The 19,230-nt window shown below is 39.8% G+C and overlaps 1 protein-coding gene across 2 annotated transcripts in view; it reads right to left on the minus strand.

Moving 5' to 3' along the window:
• The window catches only part of rgs3a (regulator of G protein signaling 3a), a 65,589-nt gene extending 46,816 nt beyond the window's left edge, over window positions 1-18,773 (minus strand). For both annotated transcript variants that reach the window (XR_007139575.1, XM_027136642.2), the window contains exon 1: window positions 18,435-18,773. Coding sequence is in view for 1 of the 2 variants with exons in the window: in XM_027136642.2 (XP_026992443.2) it covers window positions 18,435-18,449 (15 nt within the window). In the remaining variant the exon portion in view is untranslated. The remainder of the gene's footprint in view (window positions 1-18,434) is intronic.
• Window positions 18,774-19,230: the final 457 nt, after the last annotated feature.

A 19,230-nucleotide genomic window follows, 5' to 3' on the forward strand; every position in this document is an offset into this window, starting at 1 on the left:
ATTCTTCTCTGGTATTCAGCAGCCAGAAAACAAGCGCCTGTGGACTCCAAACAATTCTAAAGGCATCAGCATGCCGAAGTCCTCATAAGTCTCGTCTAAAGGCCGCGCTGTAGTCATTTATAGCATTTTTCTCCCCGGAGCCGATTCCCCTCGGTCTGCTTGGCTGCTGGAGCACAGCGGGGGAGACGAGCTGCTTCAGGAAATCTCGCCCAGAATAAATCCTGCTCAGGCCAAAAGCGTGCATTTTTACAAACAAGTGCAACACGACGGTTTTATAAGACGTCACATGGAGAATAAGGAGCTGTGTGTTTATGTGAGTGTTTCTGCTTCCAAGTGAGCAAGAAGAGTGGAGCGCACACACACACACACACACACACACACACACACACACACACACACACACACACACACACACAACATTCATTCATACTGTATAACTCTTACATATTACTGTCCAGAGATCGTGTGTGTGTGTGTGTGTGTGTGTGTGTGTGTGTGTGTGTGTGTGTGTGTGTGTGTGTGTGTGAATCTGTCTGAGTGCACGAGTAAAACTGACAAATTAAATAAATAACATTGTGACAGAAGCTGCGTCCAATTAAAAGAAGTGCACTTCATGATCCTGGATCAACCGATAAACACAAGTGCGCATGTCGGACACTTCATGCACTCGACACTCATAGATCTGTGATGTAGAGGAAGAGGGGCGAAGCTACCAGGCACTGACGCTGGATTCAAGATGGCCGACGACACTCCGGCGAATGAGACGACTACCAAACGACGTATTGTGTCACGGGCGCCATTTGTCATTTGTCATGATTTAAATTTGAGACGATTCGGCCGCATCCGACATTTATACACTAGACACTAGAGTTCAAAGTATGTAGCGTGCATTAAGACGTTTGGGATGTCAGGTGTGCGTCGACTATCCGATCACACTAGACTAGTCCGACCTGCGACGTACGCCATCCATCCATCCATCCATCCTATTATCCCTCCATTTATCCCTCCATCCATCCACCCATTCCTCTATCCATCACTCCATCTAAAGGAACTACTACAGCAGGTCTGTTGATGGACACAAACTTGCATGCTGTATGTCCTGGATTCAGAATCGACCATTTCAGCCATTTGTTCCCTGATGCTCTGATGCTGTTGCTAAACCCATCTATGATTCTTCAAGCCTTTAAATCAGGATTTAAAAATGTGACATCGGTCATGTGACTAAGTATATAGTAAAAGCTGTGTAACCTGTAAAACCCTACAGTGATCCATAACTGGGTCAAATTAGACCAGTGTTAACCCAAAATCCTGCATCCTGGAACTTGGATTTGGATTTTCCTGTAAAAGTCTGTAATATTAGTTCATCTTTGGATTTGGGAGTCAAACCTGGATCGATTCCCATCCCATCACATCACAACTGACCGAATAAACAACAGCGATCGTAGGATCTTTCCACCGACTGGAAAATTTTAAAATCTGTAAACAAATCGTTCTGTCTGGAAATGAATTGATATTGATTGTAAAATTACAGCATGCAGTACTTGTCAGTTTAATGATGCCACACAACAATAAGCTAATAATTGTCCATTAAGGCTGGATGTGTAGTGATTCAATCACAAAGCACTTTGCAGGATTCACGTTTCACAAAGCCGAGGACAGACCGACCAAACCGACCATTAGCCATTTCCGTTCCTGGCTTTTATTTCCGAAACGTCTTAGTGAAGAGCATCCGCTCGTCACCACGTCCTCTCGTTTCTCATGAGCCAGAATGCCTTAGGCTCTATTTTGTGCCCTTCACTCGTTTGCTCTGGATTTTGGAGGAACCAGCGCTGAGTCAGGAAATAATGACCGGGATAAAAATAACTCTTTGCTGATTTATATGAAGTTCTCAGTAGGATCATGGATGCAAAATTCAGGTGATTTGATTATGAGTGATCAACAGGTCTTAAAAGTACACATGTAAATATGAGATAAATAAAGCCACATGACCTACATACGTACGATAGAAGAACATTAATTACATAGGATTAATAACATAGGGGAAAATAAATAAATAATGTGAAAAGACCAATAAATAAATAAATAAACAAACAAACAAACAAACAAACAAATAAATAAATAAATAGTTCGTAAAGAGCTACAAATAAATAAATAGATAAAAAACAAACAAACAAACAAACAAACAAACAAACAAATAAATAAATAAATGTGTAAATTAACTTATATAAACCTATTCTGAAAATAAATGAATTATGTGTACTTAAAAAATGAAAATGAAGGAATAAAGGAATCGAATGAAACTAAGTGAACCTTTTAAAATGATTATGTAACAATATTTCTGAAAGTATAATAAAAACTATATATATATATATATATATATATATATATATATATATATATATATATATATATATATATATATATAAACTACAAAGAACATCACGGCATGGAATCATTTGAAGATGACTCAGATGACTCTCCTATGATTCTCAGATGACTCTCAGATGACTCTTTGTTTTCAGGTGGCCCGAAGCATCTCTCTGGAGTTTAGGATCATATGATGAAGCACACGCTAGTGGTCAAAACGTCTGAAATGCCATCAATCATTTAGCTAGGAGTTAAAAATAAACCTTTCGTGGGTAAATGGGTTTGTCGAGAGATGACTACTGTACATCCAGCAAGTTTATGGCTCATTTCGTTAAACGCCCTTCAAAACAAACAGTGTTTTATGGAGCTGATGAGCGAAGCATACTGAATTAACAGGAAGGAAAAAGAGGAACTGCGTTTTCTGAAAGTGGAGTTAAGGAGATATTTATGGAGAGCAATGAATGAGGAATAAACTGGTGATTTTCAACGCTAGCACTGAGCTAGTAATTAGCCAAACACATCCTTACACAAACGTCTGAAAAACTTTGAGAAACACACAAATATAAAAACGTTTATGCTAACAGATGTGTTTCGCGATGTTAGAGCTAATGTGTTTGCTTACTGTTGCTAACTAAAAATCCCAGAATGCAACACAGCTCTAAGTCAGTTAGAGCAGAGAATTGGCTTTGCATTAAACAGTTAGCATTAAAGTTTGGAAGCTAATCTAGACTTAAAGGCTGAAACTCTGCCGCATCACTCTCATGAGGTAGAGAGGAAACAAGTCTGAAATCCCGCTGCACCACTAACAACAGGGCATTGTGGGTAATGTACGAAGATGTTACATGGAAATAGAATTGGAAATTTAAATCAAACTTTAAATGTAAAGAATAAAACTCAAAGACTGAATGATGTGATGAAGCAAAGTTACAGCTACCATGGCGACAATGTTTATTATATGCTTTTTATATCGTTATAGTGTTTGTTTCTTCAACGCCGCTATGCTGCAAAGCAAATAAGCGAATCTAAATCCATCAGTTAACTACAGTTTATGTTCCTCCACAACAACAACACACGTATCCCCTAACAGCATTTCAGGACAAATTGATACATCCATCGAGCCAGCGATCGAACGTAACCTTGTTGCTCCATCGTAAGCCTTAAAGCTTCTTTCTCTTTTTTCCTGATTTTTTTTTCTACTCCAAAACTTTGCACATTAGTCATCCTGAATGTATGCGTCTAAGCGCGACACCTTCCTGCAATGTCACATGCGATCAATCTCACTCACGAGACGGCAAACACATAACGAGATGAGAGTGGCACCATTGACCTGCACGCTAAACACTATACGATATACAGAGACGCATAAGACAAGCCAACCGCCAAAACCTCTGGAACTCTCCAGAAATCTCAGGGAACGCCGATCTTTAGAGAGTAATAATTGTTATTACACTGCTTTCATTTCACACACACACACACACATGGTTCTACCGGGTGGCACGGTGGCTTAGTGGTTAGCACGTTTGCCTCACACCTTCAGGGTTGGGGGTTCGATTCCCACCTCCGCCTTGTGTGTGTGGAGTTTGCATGTTCTCCCCGTGCCTCGGGGGTTTCCTCCGGGTACTCCGGTTTCCTCCCCCGGTCCAAAGACATGCATGGTAGGTTGATTGGCATCTCTGGAAAATTGTCCGTAGTGTGTGAGTGTGTGAGTGAATGAGTGTGTGTGTGTGCCCTGTGATGGGTTGGCACTCCGTCCAGGGTGTATCCTGCCTCGATGCCCGATGACGCCTGAGGCTCCCCGTGACCCGAGGTAGTTCGGATAAGCGGTAGAAAATGAATGAATGAATGAATGAATGAATGAATGAATGAACATGGTTCTACCTAAAAACTCCAAGAAATCAAGCACCTTAGGAAGTCAGCAACCTTTTTGGAAGCTAATAATCGTTTCCTGTCTAATGAGTCCTTAGGAACCATTTTTTTCCTAAGCTTGCAGCAAACACTCATTATTTTCTGTTTGATACTTAAAACCTGTCAGGTGTTGAGCAAAGTATAGTTCTTCTTGGTTCTTCTAAGATTCATTAGGAATCCACTGGATAATTAAGGGTTCTTAATCTACAGAAATCCCAAAATTGGCTCTTCTTTCAATCTTTCTTATGTAGAGCATGCACATTTAAATGGGGACGTTCTGTTAAAATTGGAACCCCGTCTGATAATGAGAGACGTTTTAGCAAAGAGATACGACCAAAAAAATTCTGATACCTAGAAGTTCTAATGGGTTTAAAACATAGCTGATTGGTTCTTCTTGGCACTTCAACATTCTTTAATGGTCCATTGGAGAAGTAAGAGTCCCTAAGAACATTTTACTGAAAGGTTCTTTGGAGAACCAAAAAATGCCTCTATGGCATCAGTGTAAAAATCCCTTATGGGTTCTTCCTGGCACATTTATTCTTAAAATACCTTAAAAAGAAGTTTTTTTAATAGAGCTTTGAAGGGCCACTTGTCCAAAAAGGGGTTCTACATGGAACCTTTTCTGATAGCAAGACATCTTTAAGTGGTAATAGAGAGATACAACCAAATAGCTTAAAAATCTTGATACCTAGAAGCTGTGAGGAGTTTAAACTGTAGCTGAATTGTTCTTCTTGGATCTTCAACATTCTTTAAGCATCCATTGGTGAAGTAAGAGTTCTTAAGGCTTCCTGAAATGTTGGGATTCTTTTTTGACTTCTACATACTCTTAGAAAAAGATGTTCTTTAGTAGTGCTTTGAGAATTTACTGAATAATTACGGTTCTTCGTGTCTAAAAAAGGGTTCTGCTTGGAACTTGATAGAGAGACATCGGTAAAGGTTCTACATTTTCCTAACTCATAAGGTTCTTGGGTTTGATCCTCTAGCAGAAGCATTAATGGTTCTGTGTAGAATCTTACAAGAAATATTTAGCTGTTTTGCCTCAATGATAGAACGTACAGAGTAGAAGAGTAGAAGGAAGAGTACAGTACAGTACAGTACAGTACAGGAGAACATAAGAGAAGTGGAAGAGTGAAAAAGGCTTTCTCTGAAAGAGCAGGAAAATGTGCTGAGAGCTAAAAGGTCATGCATGATTCAGGTGAACGAGAAAGAAACGGCGCTCTGGCTGAGAGAAGAGAACAGGAGAATGGAGAACGGAGGGAGAGATGAGAGAAGAGATGAATGGATGGGGGGGTGTTAAAGGAAATGCGAACAGCAGACAGCTTGGTTTTTTGCTGACGAAGAACATTGGGGTAAAGTCTCTGTTCTGTTCGTGCATATAAGGAATAAAGAGGTGGATACGTCAGCTCTTCGGTTTGTTGCAGTAGCACAACATGTCTTTAGATGCTGTGAAGTAACACAGTAAAATGGATTTTATTAATAAACTTAAACAAACTTATTCTCTTTCTCCAAGGCTGCACTTTGCCAGCAGGAAAAGGGGCGGAGTTTCCAGGTCAGCAGTTAAAGGTGGGGTCTCCGATTTTTGAGAAATGCTTCAGAAACCCGAGTCGGGCCGAAAAATAAACAAAAAAACAAAACAAACGTGTAGCCAATGAGCAGAAAGGGGCGGGGCTTGTCAGTATGGGTGAAGAGAGTGTTCGGAGTGTTATTGGGACACGGCTCCTGCCACAATGTTATTTATTTAATTTGTCTGTGTTTTGTTTATTTTAAGTGATAGTTCATTAATTAGGGCACACAGACGTCAAAATGTGGAGTCGCTACACAAAGTGCATAAATGTTAATAGATTTGTTAACGTGAACCTCGACTGATCAGCCGCAGTCCGGAAAATGTTAATGCGAAATCAGGTGAGTATGAAAAACACTGAAAGTTTTGTCTTGTTGTTCACTAGAGCTTTGTTGAACCTGACAACAAATGGGTCTATGAAGAACCTTTAACCTCCAGAGAACAATTCCATTGCACAAAAGGCTATTTTTAGTTTGGACCCTAAACATTTTCTTTGTCACTAAGAATGAAGAGGTTGTTGTAAGAACTATTTACTAAAAGGTTCTCTGGAGAACCGAAAATGGCATCACTGCGAATTAAACGCTTCATGGATCTTCCTGGAACCTTTATTTTTTAACTCTTTTGGGTACAAACACTTCTCAACCCTAAATACTTTAGGTGATGGAACAAAACAAATCGTTACAGAAAATGTTTCGAAAGCTTTGATTGCTTCCTAAAAAAGAAGAACCGTGATCGATGAGGCTTTACAGATGTAGATCCCTAATGAAGGAGCCAGAGGTGACGGTGCCCTTGAGAGGAACCGGCCTCTACATGAGAACCCATCCCTCCTCTTACTGCAAGCCAATAGTTTTATTCCAATCCGGTTTTCTTAGTCAACTCGGAGGGAAAAAAGAGAAATCAGACCACATCAGATCTCGAGTCTGAAACTCAAGCTTTTGTTCGATAACGCAGACAGGTTTCCGCGTGCTGGATGATATAAGCGTTTATTTGAATTATTTCCAGCACTAAAGAACGAAAGTGCTCCTAAATCAGTGTCTGGCTTTCTGTAGTGGAATCACAGAGGGAGGTAAAGTGGCTTTTTGTTACCTTTCTTGGCCATCTCTTTGTGTAAGTGCTGGAAAAGTGGCAGCTTTCCTTTGCTGTTTCCCGTCATGCATTGACCTGAAATTATTTTCTCCAAAACAATCTCAGTGCATCTGAGGGAAATTCTCTCACCTTACCACGTGTGCGCTATTTCTCCAGAAAAAAAACCGTTCCCAATAACATTGTTTTTTTTCCTTCAGACCCATCACATGAATCCAGACCCATCACAAGAATCCTTCAGACTCGTCACATGAATCCTTCAGACTCGTCACATGAATCCAGACCCATCACATGAATCCCTTCAGACTCGTCACATGAATCCTTCAGACCCATCATATGAATCCTTCAGACTCATCACATGAATCCTCCAGACTCATCACATGAATCCTTCAGACTCATCACATGAATCCTTCAGACTCGACACATGAATCCTTCAGACTCGTCACATGAATCCTTCAGACTCGTCACATGAATCCTTCAGACCCGTCACATGAATCCTTCAGACTCATCACATGAATCCTTCAGACTCATCACATGAATCCTTCAGACTCATCACATGAATCCTTCAGACTCGTCACATGAATCCTTCAGACTCATCACATGAATGGAGGAAAGCAAAAGTGACACATTCAGCTCATAAGGTGGACCAAACACCATCTGCATGACATCGCTACCTTTATATACCGTACACCATATCATTCCACTAAGAGGCTCCTGGCTCAGATAAAGCTAATAATAGCTGAGATGCTAAGTGCATGGAGAAGAACTGGAATGTATAGACATCAGAGGACACTTACTGCACTGCACATGCACCACTCATCAGACTCAGTTCTGCTGAAACACTCGTCAAATGCTTACTCATAAAGCCCAGGATCATTAGCATGCACCAACGGGCTGAATTCTGATAGGCTGTTTTTAAAGGAATGTCGTACAGGAGAGGTTCACGTTTCTATAGTAACAGCTCGTTCGTAGAGATTTGTATGATGGACTCATTCACACACACACTCACACACTATGGACAATTTTCCAGAGATGCCAATCAACCTACCATGCATGTCTTTGGACCGGGGGAGGAAACCGGACTACCCAGAGGAAACCCCTGAGGCACGGGGAGAACATGCAAACTCCACACACACAAGGCGGAGGCGGGAATCGAACCCCCAACCCTGGAGGTGTGAGGCGAACGTGCTAACCACTAAGCCACTGTGCACCCTGCATCGGAACAGTCTGAGGTAAAACTGTAACTTGAAGCTTTGCGACACGCCGTAGCCGAAAAAGCCAGGACGAGTTTAGAATAAGAGTCTTAAGGAGTATTCTCAGGATTAGATTATCGGTGGAACATACAGTATATACAGGGCTGGTGGAATTTATGATTTTATCATTTACATATATATAAAATTCTGAGACCTGATTGGTCAGAAGGTGTGTATTATTTAATGAATTCAATTCAGTTTGATTTTATTTGTAGAGCATCTTTAACAATCTGCATTGTCACAAAGCAGAATCTATATTTAGATTCATCCCTACAAAAGCAAGCCAAAGGTGACGGTGGTGAGGAAAAAACTCCCTGAGATGATATGAGGAAGAAACTCTGAGAGGAACCAGACTCCAAATGGAACCTGAACATCATCATCTGTGTGACACTGAGCACTAGTTTAATGGTCTGTGGGTTAAATGGTTAAGTCTGTGGGTTACTGATCAGAAGGTCAGGGGTTCCAGCTGCGACTGTCAGACCCTTATCCTTCTCAGCTCCAGGAGCACTGTATAATAACAATCCTAACGATCAGAGATATGCAAAGACGAGAATGTCACTGTGCTATAAATTCTTCTTTTTTTTCTAATATTAATGCATTAATGTGTCGTTTCTATTTCATTCGTTTCATTCATTTACAGCATTTAGCTGACGCTCTTATCCAGAGCGACTTACATCTCATTTCTATAGCAACTGATCTTAATCACTGCTCTTGGAGTAATAGTGGCTCAAATGGTTAATGCTCTGGGTTGTTGATTGGATGATTGGGGTTCAAGCCCCAGGACTGCCAAGCCGCCACTTTTGGGCTCTTGATCAAGGCCCTTAACCCTCTCTGCTCCACTGGTGCTGTATTATGTCTGACCCTGACCTTTAGTGAAAGTGATGTGACATACGGCTAAGTACGGTGACCCACACTCAGAATTGGTTCTCTGCATTTAACCCATCCAAAGTGCACACACACAGCAGTGAATACACACACACACACACACACACACACACACACACACACACACACACACACACACACACACACACACACACCGTGAACACACACCCGGAGCAGTGGGCAGCCATTTATGCTGCGGCGCCCGGGGAGCAGTTGTGGGGGTTCGTTGCCTTGCTCGTGGCCGGCCCGAGACTCGAACCCACAACCTTAGGGTTAGGAGTCAGACCACGACTTTCCTTATAGTTGGGATATGTGAAAAAAGAATTTCACTGTGCTTTTACGTAGAGACAAAATAAAGGCTTCTTCTTCTTTATCGATTAGTGATGATTGGCAGGGGCGTCGACGCCGCCTCGCTCCATGGAAACCATGGGATAATCCTGCGTTGTAGTAGTTATATAGTGAATGTGTTGACTTTTTTGTTTATTATATTTCAAATTTTAATGTTATCTCTCTAAACCATACGAATAACTGTTCATTAATGAGCCAATAAAACACCGTGATGGTTTGTATATCGCACCCATATCAGTATACGTATCTTTTCGGTTTATTTCCAAAGAGCTGAAACTCGCAGACAGACCTCAGTGTGTCTCCCAAGACTTAAACACCAGGAATGCAATTAAGCACAAAATAATATGAACAACGCTAATAATAATTATAATCAACCCCAAAGGTAATTACAATGCATTTCAGTTTATAATCCTTCAAGGTTTAATGAAGTCATTCCAGCATCTGATATGGGTCCCTTCAGACTAGACTATTGTTCAGGAGTCAGTTTTTACGCTCTTTCATTTCACATGCATTCGTCCGGAAGAGATCAGAGAAGCTGATCAGCTGAAGTTAAGGCGTTTATGGATTTATTGTCATTAGGACACGGTGGTAGTGATGGTCATGGTGGTGGTGATACAGAGCGCAGAACGACAAGAGCAGCATCCGGAGCTCAAAATGACAGGAGATTATAAAGAATATCCGTCTTTAAAAGGCTTGTTTCCGTCTTTATGTCAGTGATGAGACGCTACATCTATGCTGGGGTGATATTAAAGCACTGGAATGGGAATCGATGGGAATTTGGGCTTCATTTAGCTCCTCACAGATGAGGGTGAATTGGAAAGTGTATCACCCTGTTGTGTGTGTGTGTGTGTGTGTGTGTGTGTGTGTGTGTGTGTGTGTGTGTGTGTGTGTGTGTGTATGTGTGAGTGTGCGTATTTGAGCAGGAGAAGAAATTGATCTTAGGCTTAGTGTGGTGCAGCATTAAAAGTCGCAGGTTAGGTGCATTATAAAATAGGCCAGGATAATACGAGAGAGGGAGGGGGGGAGAGAGAGAGAGAGAGAGAGAGAGAGAGAGAGAGAGAGAGAGAGAGAGAGAGAGATAGGGAAAAAGAGAAAGAGAGAGAGAGAGAGAGAGAGAGAGAGACAGAGAGAGAGAGAGAGAGAGAGAGAGAGAGAGAAAGATAGAGAGAAAAAGAGATAGAGAGAGAGAGAGAGAGAGAGAGAGAGAGAGAGAGAGAGAGAGAGAGAGAAGGATACATATGAGCAAATAAGTATATATTCACTTTATTCCTACAACAGCCTGCAACAGAAATCTACATATTTGCAATTGTTACCATTTGAGTCGCATTTAAGTTGCGCGATATTAAATCACGCACTTCGGTATTCAGACCTTATACTGTACACAACTCAAACATAGCATTAGACGTCAGAGTTACACGTGAGTCTGACTTAAAACAAACCCTAACCCTAACCCTAACCATGTCTCGGTTCTTAACTTTAAAATGAATCAGGTTTGTTGAATGATGTTGCATTAATGCGACACTATTCGCAAGGAAAATATATACTGCGATTCGATTATCTCAATTTCCTCATCATTACCTCATGGTGTCTCCTGTTCAACAGCTCAAAGTCTGAGGGTAAACGATAGGGCACGCAGGATCAAGTGCTATTTCAGGAATAATAAAAATGGACGTAATTTCAAGGTTCTATCTTCTTCTTTATTATTTTACGTAGAACCATTATTATATACTGTATATGTGGAGAGAGAGAGAGAGAGAGAAAGTTATATAGTTCCATATTTATTTATTTATTTGTTTGTTTGTTTGTTTGTTTGTTTGTTTGTTTGAAGATAATATGGCTACTCTGATCTCCACTGTATTTAACATTTGATGGTCTGAAATATTTTGTAAACACTTTCTATGAAGCCCAAATCATTAATAAAGTTTTTAGGAATGAACGTTTCACTCAGTTTCATCTGCTGGGTAGAACCTCAACTGTCTGCAGTTCTAACTGTTGGGATGTGTCTGTTTCAGCTTTACACCTCCAGATCCTGACATTTTCACCCATTTCTCCCGGATAAAATACACTTTAAGGCAAAGCCGTGAGGTTTGACGATGTGGGATTATATTATCAGAGGACGCACTGGCATCGAGAACATACTTTAGGAAGCATCTAGTGTAAGTTTTTACGCACTGGAGTTTTTGCTTTGCTGGAAACCTGCGAGATTTGAAAAGAAAGCATCAATTTCTGTAGGCAGATCATCATCATCATCATCATCATCATCTCCAGTGAGGAAGAGTGAGATGATTGCACGAATACATCATAGTTTTACAGACGACAGGACGATTAGCGATGATCGATCCCTGCTGACGAGGCTGTCACGGCCGTACTTGCTATAAAGCAGTGATTATAAGTGATATTAATGACTTCATAAAGTTTGTGTAGTGAGAGAAGAGGATTGATGGGACGAGACACGCCTGAGTGGACTCCAAAAACATGAGACAGAGATTTAGAATGAAAGTAAATAACGTGTGCTAACGCAAAAGAAATAAACCGCTTCGTATCACAGTGCTGCTGAATACTAGGGAGTTCTTAAAACACTCTGTTTGAATTTTTTTTATGGTTTCTATGGTAACGACACATACTAAAGATTAATAAGAAACATTCAAACACATTGTTGTTACTTAACGAATTAAAAAAAACAGAATCGTCTGTAGTTTTTTGCAAGGAGATGTTTCTTTATTAATAAACTTTTTTATTTTATTTTTTTTTTGTTTCATCTGTGGCGTCTTTTTTTTCTGTGTCGATCGTCTATAGCGTTAATTTTAATGCTTGCTACATACTGTATAACCCGCGCGATACCACGCACAATGATATCAGAAGTTAAAATCTCTCGATTCACGGACGTTCTAAACGACTAGAAGCGCCTAAACGATGGTGCTGAACTTGTGCATTAACGGTTTTCATTTAGTTTTGTTTTTGTTCTTAAGTCTGAAATCCACACTGCTTTAATACAAAGACTCTGCAATAAAATCCTCCCTAATGAACCACTCGCACACCGAATTATTCCCAGGGAGCCGTTCCTTGGTCCATTACAGAAATGTCTCTCAGATCGCAGCACAGATTTCCAAATAAATAAATAAATAATGAGCTTGTGTAACTTCTTTGCTCTAAAAAACACAATCTGGTTTGCAGGAAAATCATTAAAACGTAAAGAAATAAAAGGCTAAAGAATTTACAGCCTAAAAAAATTTTTGCTTTAATGATACGATGTAAAAAAGCACGAGCATATTGTGTATCATGCTGATAGAAGTGGCTGAGGTTCATTTACATAACCAGGTTTATATCATGACATAACGACGTTATTCCTCCGCAATCACTGCTTCATCACTCGCTACTTGTCCTTAAAGCTGAACTGGTAAAAATTCCTTTTTTCTAGTCTGTATTTTTTTCAAAGTTTCTGGATGATTAAATTGTTTTAAACTGCTTTAAACGAGCCCATGCTGATATTCAAGGTGTTAAAGGTGCTGCGTTACAGAGACTGTTCAGACTTGTGGTCCTTTTCCTCGGGATACGAGGACCAGAGGGAGGTGAAGGGCTTTAGTCAGGCGCAATTTATCAAACCCTTAAGGTCAAGGACACGCTGACATCATTAAGGGCATCTAAACAATCAGAGATGCTCTGAGCGGTGAAAACACAGACTGGCACCGTGATTAACGCTGTGATGACATCGCTTTCACTGTCTCCAGCTTCCTGACCTCACTGAGATCCTCCATTCAAACCTGACGCCTCCAACTTGCTGCACACACGCTCATGAAAAGCCCAAAGAATAATTGTGTGTGTGTGTGTGTATGTGTGTGTGTGTGTGTGTGTGTGTGTGTGTGTGTGTGTGTGTGTGTGTGTGTGTGTGTGTGTGTGTTTTTGTGTTTGTGTGTTTGTGTGTGTGTGTGAGAGAGAGAGAGAGAGAGAGAGAGAGAGAGAGAGAGAGAGAGAGAGAGAGAGCTTAAGTAGCTCAGAAAAGGCACTGGATTCACCACAGATAAAGTTTAATATGATTTTTTTTTTTTTTTTAAAAACAAAAACAAAAAAATAATAATGAGATTTGGCTGTAATCTGATCTTTAATTTATTAATTTATTTTATGGAACATGTGACAAACTATAAAACAAATAAATACAGCTAATTTCAAGTCTATGCTAAAAAAAAAAAAAAGCATTTTTCCCCCCACTTAATTGTTTGAAACAGTTCTAATTCTTCCATTTCAATAGATTTGAATTGTTATGTGTGTGTGTATATATATATATATATATATATATATATATATATATATATATATATATATATATATATATATATATTAGTAATTAATTAATTAATTTTTATATATAGGTTTATTGTCTTGTTTAAGCAGTTTTGGTTTTTATTATATCATGTGTTCAATTTAATTTATTTATAAATGAATAATATGTAATGAGAATTTTAATTGTACAATATTTCATTCAATAATTTAAATTAGTTAATAGTAAATCAAATTACTTTGTGTAAAGGTTTATTTTATTTATATTTTCTAAACAATATTTTTAATGGCAAAGATTGTTTTTTCCCTCATTGTTAGAAACCCTGAACATTGGATTATATGAAGGTCATTTATTTATACTCAACTAATAAACACGTGTTATGTCACGTCATAATGCCTTCATAATGCCTTATCATCGATGAAAATTAGAAGTTTTCTCTGTGATGCGTTATGAACACTTAATATGATGTATTATAAATAGTGTTTATAACAAAGCATATTAGCTGAATTAACTGTAATTGCTTAAGGCTTTTATGAAGTAAAAAATGTATACACATTCTCTCTCTCTCAACCTCTCTCTCTCACACACACACACACACACAGACACACATACACACATATACACACACACGCACACACGCACACTCACACACACACACACACACACACACACACACACACACACACACACACACACACACACACACACAGAGCCTGATTATTTTGCTGATTCACAGAAGGTAATTTCTGCCCATGTGACTTCACTTCACCGGAGACAACAACACACTTCACTATCTGTACAATCTGTCCTGTTACACACTGGAGTGTAACACACACAACACACACTTGAAGATCACACACTCCTACCTTTAATCTACTGAAATGCACTTCTGGACATGATTAAAGTTGCAGCATTTGCGGTGGAAGAAACATAATTTTTCTCCTGTTTTTTTTTTTTCTGCACCTCTTTTCAAAATCTGTCTGTAGTGGAAAGTATAAAAGCATAAAGAAACAGTAACACCACACACACACACACACACACACACACACACACACACACACACACACACACACACACACACACACTTTCTCCAAACCTCTACATCGGTTACTTTACAGCTTATCAATCTTAATTACCCTACACCACCTGAATGTCCTGCCATTCTCAACTCTCTGTGCAGGGAGTTAGTTGACTCACCGCCGACACACAAGAAGAAGAAGATGATGCAGAAGAAGAAGAAGAAGAAGAAGAAGAAGAGTGGAGTTTCCACCTGCAGTGGGAAATCCAGAGCTCAGAGTGTGTTTACTCATCCCACCATCACTGCAGTGGGGATGAAACTGCTCTCTCCAACAGGGCTTTCCGAGTCACATGAGCAGCTGTGTGTATGTGTGTGTGTGTGTGTGTGTGTGTGTGTGTGTGTGTGTGTGTGTGTGTGTGTGTGTGTGTGTGTGTGTGTGTGTGTGTGTGATGTGAGTGATTTCGAACAAAATCAACCACAGCATGTGTGTGTGTGTGTGTGTGTGTGTGTGTGTGTGTGTGTGTGTGAGAGAGAGAGAGAGAGAGAGAGAGAGAGAGAGAGAGAGAGAGAGAGAGAGAGAGAGAGAGATAATGTAAGGGAGATGGGCGAAGGACATTGAAACAGTGAAGGAGAGTGAGACCATGAGATAATTGGTGTGAGAGAGAGAGAGAGAGAGAGAGAGAGAGAGAGAGAGAGAGACAGAGAGAGACAGAGAGAGAGAGAGACTCTTAAGGGGTTGTCGGTATTATCCCTCCCATTTCACACACAAACACAACACGAAGAGCTTTAGTGAGCATCCGGAAGGCACTAAGCAAGGATGTGTGTGTGTGTGTATATATATGTGTGTGTGTGTGTGTGTGTGTGTGTGTGTGTGTGTGTGTGTGTGTGTATATATATGTGTGTGTGTGTGTGTGTGTGTGTGTGTGTGTGTGTGTGTGTGTGTGTGTGTGTGTGTGTGTGTACACGCATGCTCCATTAGGCTACGGACTCCCACCCCAGCCACAGGCGAAACATTGTGGCTCTCTGATTGGCTGCAATGTCCCACAGGGTTCACAACCATTAACATCCATCAAACCTCATTTCCCTTACACACACACACACACACACACACACACACACACACACACACACACACACACACACACAAACACTGGCCACAGCTTCCTCTGTACTGTCCTGAGTGCATACTCAAATACACAGTCAGGCAAGTTACATACAACACACAGAAACCTGTCTGCTTTGTTTACAGGAGTGTTGACTTTCTCTCTGTTTAACCTTCACATACACACACACACACACACACACACACACACACACACACACACACACACACACACACACAAACACATACACCTTAATTCTCCCTCTCTCATCGTCTCCATGGTTTTAATGAATGGTCCAGGGGTTCCTAATGAGTCCCCCGAGAACCAGAGAGGAACAAAACAAATCCTCTAGAGACGAGGAGCTCAAGATCTTGACTTCTTCTCTTCCTCTAGTTCGCGCTCATCACTGGCAGAGCGGAAAATAACCGCCAGATCTTCACAGGATCCGACGTTCATCTCAGGAAGCTAATCGCATCTCAGCTATGTGTAGCTTAGACTGGGATTTTTATTCCAGTTGTCGTGGATAGCTTTCGCTAGCATCATTACTTAAAGGATTTATTAGCGTTGTGTTATTAGCTTCTCTGTTAGCGACTAGCTTCTTGCGGTTAGGGCTAACGTTAGCGTCTGTAGTAAATTCTGACAACAGATGAGACCCCAAAAAGCACACAACACTGAAAAGGCTGGAACACGCTCATTAAAATGTGAGGAATTGTTCTTCTCGGTGTAAGATAAATTGTTGAACCCTGACCTGGTAACTTTTGTCAAAGATTAAAGAGTTTGTAGAGTAGAACCCAGAGCTAGCTTATTAGCATATTCTACAAGATAGACCAGTATATGGAGAAACCAGATGATAACAGAATAAATGACAGTGAGGTCATAATGCCTTATACGGTTATCATAACATGAATCTAAAAATATCGAACACGTTTCTCTTCTGCTGTGGAGACATTCACACACACACACACACACACACACACACACACACACACTCTGTAGCATGAAAATAAACGAACGAGCTTCATAGAATTCATAATGCATTATAACTACATTCATATCGTGTTACATTGCATACATAATACATTAGAATGTCTAATAACACAATAGTATAATTGTTTGAAGAATGGCTATTAACATGCATAACACTTTATACAGCATCAGTATATAACACTATAATGTCATGCTCCATAATGCATTATAAACGTATAAAAATTCCCCAGAGATACACCAAAGTCTGTAATTGATATCTGGTTACACAGCATGCGTAATGCCTTATAAAGCCTCTACAATGTCTAAAAACTGTACAATAATTTGTAATTTGAATTATTAACATGAATAACACTTTATAAAGAATTATTATATCACGTCATGTTGCATACTGTGCTATTAAGTCTTCATTGGACAATTTCAGAGATTCGCCAATCCCCAGTGTACATAACGCCTCATAACATCTAGCAATGTATAATTAGCTTTTAATTAGTTTTATTAAAATGCATTAACTGTGATATTAATGCAATATATTATATTATAATGTCATGTGTTATAAAGTGTTTATAAGACAACTTTATAATGGGGAATGTAAGCCTGTATAGTATATCAGATAACATAGCATACATAATGCATATTAAAGTCTAGATGTGTAATATGTATGTATACATAGTAGAATTTGATGTAAGCAGTTTTATAAACATGTATAACATGTTCATAACATATAATAGCTGTTAAAATAGTTATTAAAATAATAAAATAATGTTAAAATAGCTGATTTCAGAAAAACCCTAATGCTCTGGCAAAATAAATAAATGCTTAATATGTTTAATATACATTTATTAACAATTTTATGGCATTTATAAATGCTCTCTTATGTTTAATATACATTTATTAACACTTTTATAGCTTGTTATATTGCATTATAACTTGTAATAGAGATACTTCACCAGAAAATGAATCTCAAAGCACATTATTTGATTATAACTTATAATCTGTTATACTTGTGTAGTCATACATTTGTCTTGTAATGCTATAACTACTTATAAGTATGGATTATAAAGCATTATAAGGTGTTATGAATGCTACTTGACTAGAAATGATTCTCGTGAAAGCGTTTACCACGTTGTCTTATCTCAAACAGCAGAAGTCATTCATAAAGCAGCATAGCTGAAGGACACGCAAACACACACATGCAAACACACACACACACACACACACACACACACACACACACACACACACACACCTAGATTCCACACTTGTGTAAAACCGTATAACTGGAGCTGATGAGCCGGGTAAACACAGCGCAGCTGAGCGCAAACGCTGTCAATCCCATGAATCCAACACACACACACACACACACACACACACACACACACACACACACACACACACACACACACACTATAATCTTGCTTTATAAGATCTATTTTAAAATACCACTATTAAATACTACAATTTATTTCTTTTTTTTTTCAAGTCATCCAATTTGTTCATGTTGTTGTTCAATATTATTGATTAATTAAACAGTCTAATGAAGATTAATTAAGCATTCCAAAACACACACACACACACACACACACACACACACACACACACACACACACACACACATGCACAAACACACAATCTGAAAAAGCAGGTGTACCTTAGAAACAGGCATCTGTGAGCCGGCCACACGTCTGCGAGGTAGCGAGTAACAGTGTGTGTGTGTGTGTGTGTGTGTGTGTGTGTGTGTGTGTGTGTGTGTGTGTGTGTGTGTGTGTGTGTGTGTGTGTGTGACTTTAAGTACAAGTCCACTCTGAGTCAATAGATGCCCTTTCTTTTCTCGGGTACTGCCTGTTTCTCACTCTAATTGTCTGTAGTTCTGTCTGTCTGTCTCACCCCCTTTATTACTAGTCTGTCTCTCTCTCTCTCTATCTCTGTCTTTCTCTCTCTCTTTTTTTCTCTCTCAGTTTCCCTGTTCATTCATGCTCCCGTTCTTTCGATCGTTCGTTGCCACTCTACAGTAATTACAGCCAAGCGTGTACGCACCCTCGACTGCTGAGCCATTGGATGGATAGAAAGGGGTGGAGGACAGGATAGAGGGAGGGGCAAAGAAAGGGATAGACAGAGAGAGAGAGAGAGAGAGAGAGAGAGAGAGAGAGAGAGAAAGGGGCTGCTGTACCAGTCTCTCTCAGGAGATGCTTGTCCCGCTCCTCTGTCTGCTATTTTTAGCAGCCGTGAAATCAAAGCAATGAAAAAGGGAGCTTGTTACACACACACACACACACACACACACACACACACACACACACACACACACACACACACAAACACACACACACACACACACACACACACACACACATGATTCACACACAATGGCAGTGTCTGGGGTAAATTTGGGTCACAAACCATAACACGCTCTCAAGGTCATACTGTACAGCTTTCATTTTATGCTA

The sequence above is a fragment of the Tachysurus fulvidraco genome, chromosome 26, assembly GCF_022655615.1.
Source record: "Tachysurus fulvidraco isolate hzauxx_2018 chromosome 26, HZAU_PFXX_2.0, whole genome shotgun sequence".
NCBI lineage: Eukaryota > Metazoa > Chordata > Actinopteri > Siluriformes > Bagridae > Tachysurus > Tachysurus fulvidraco.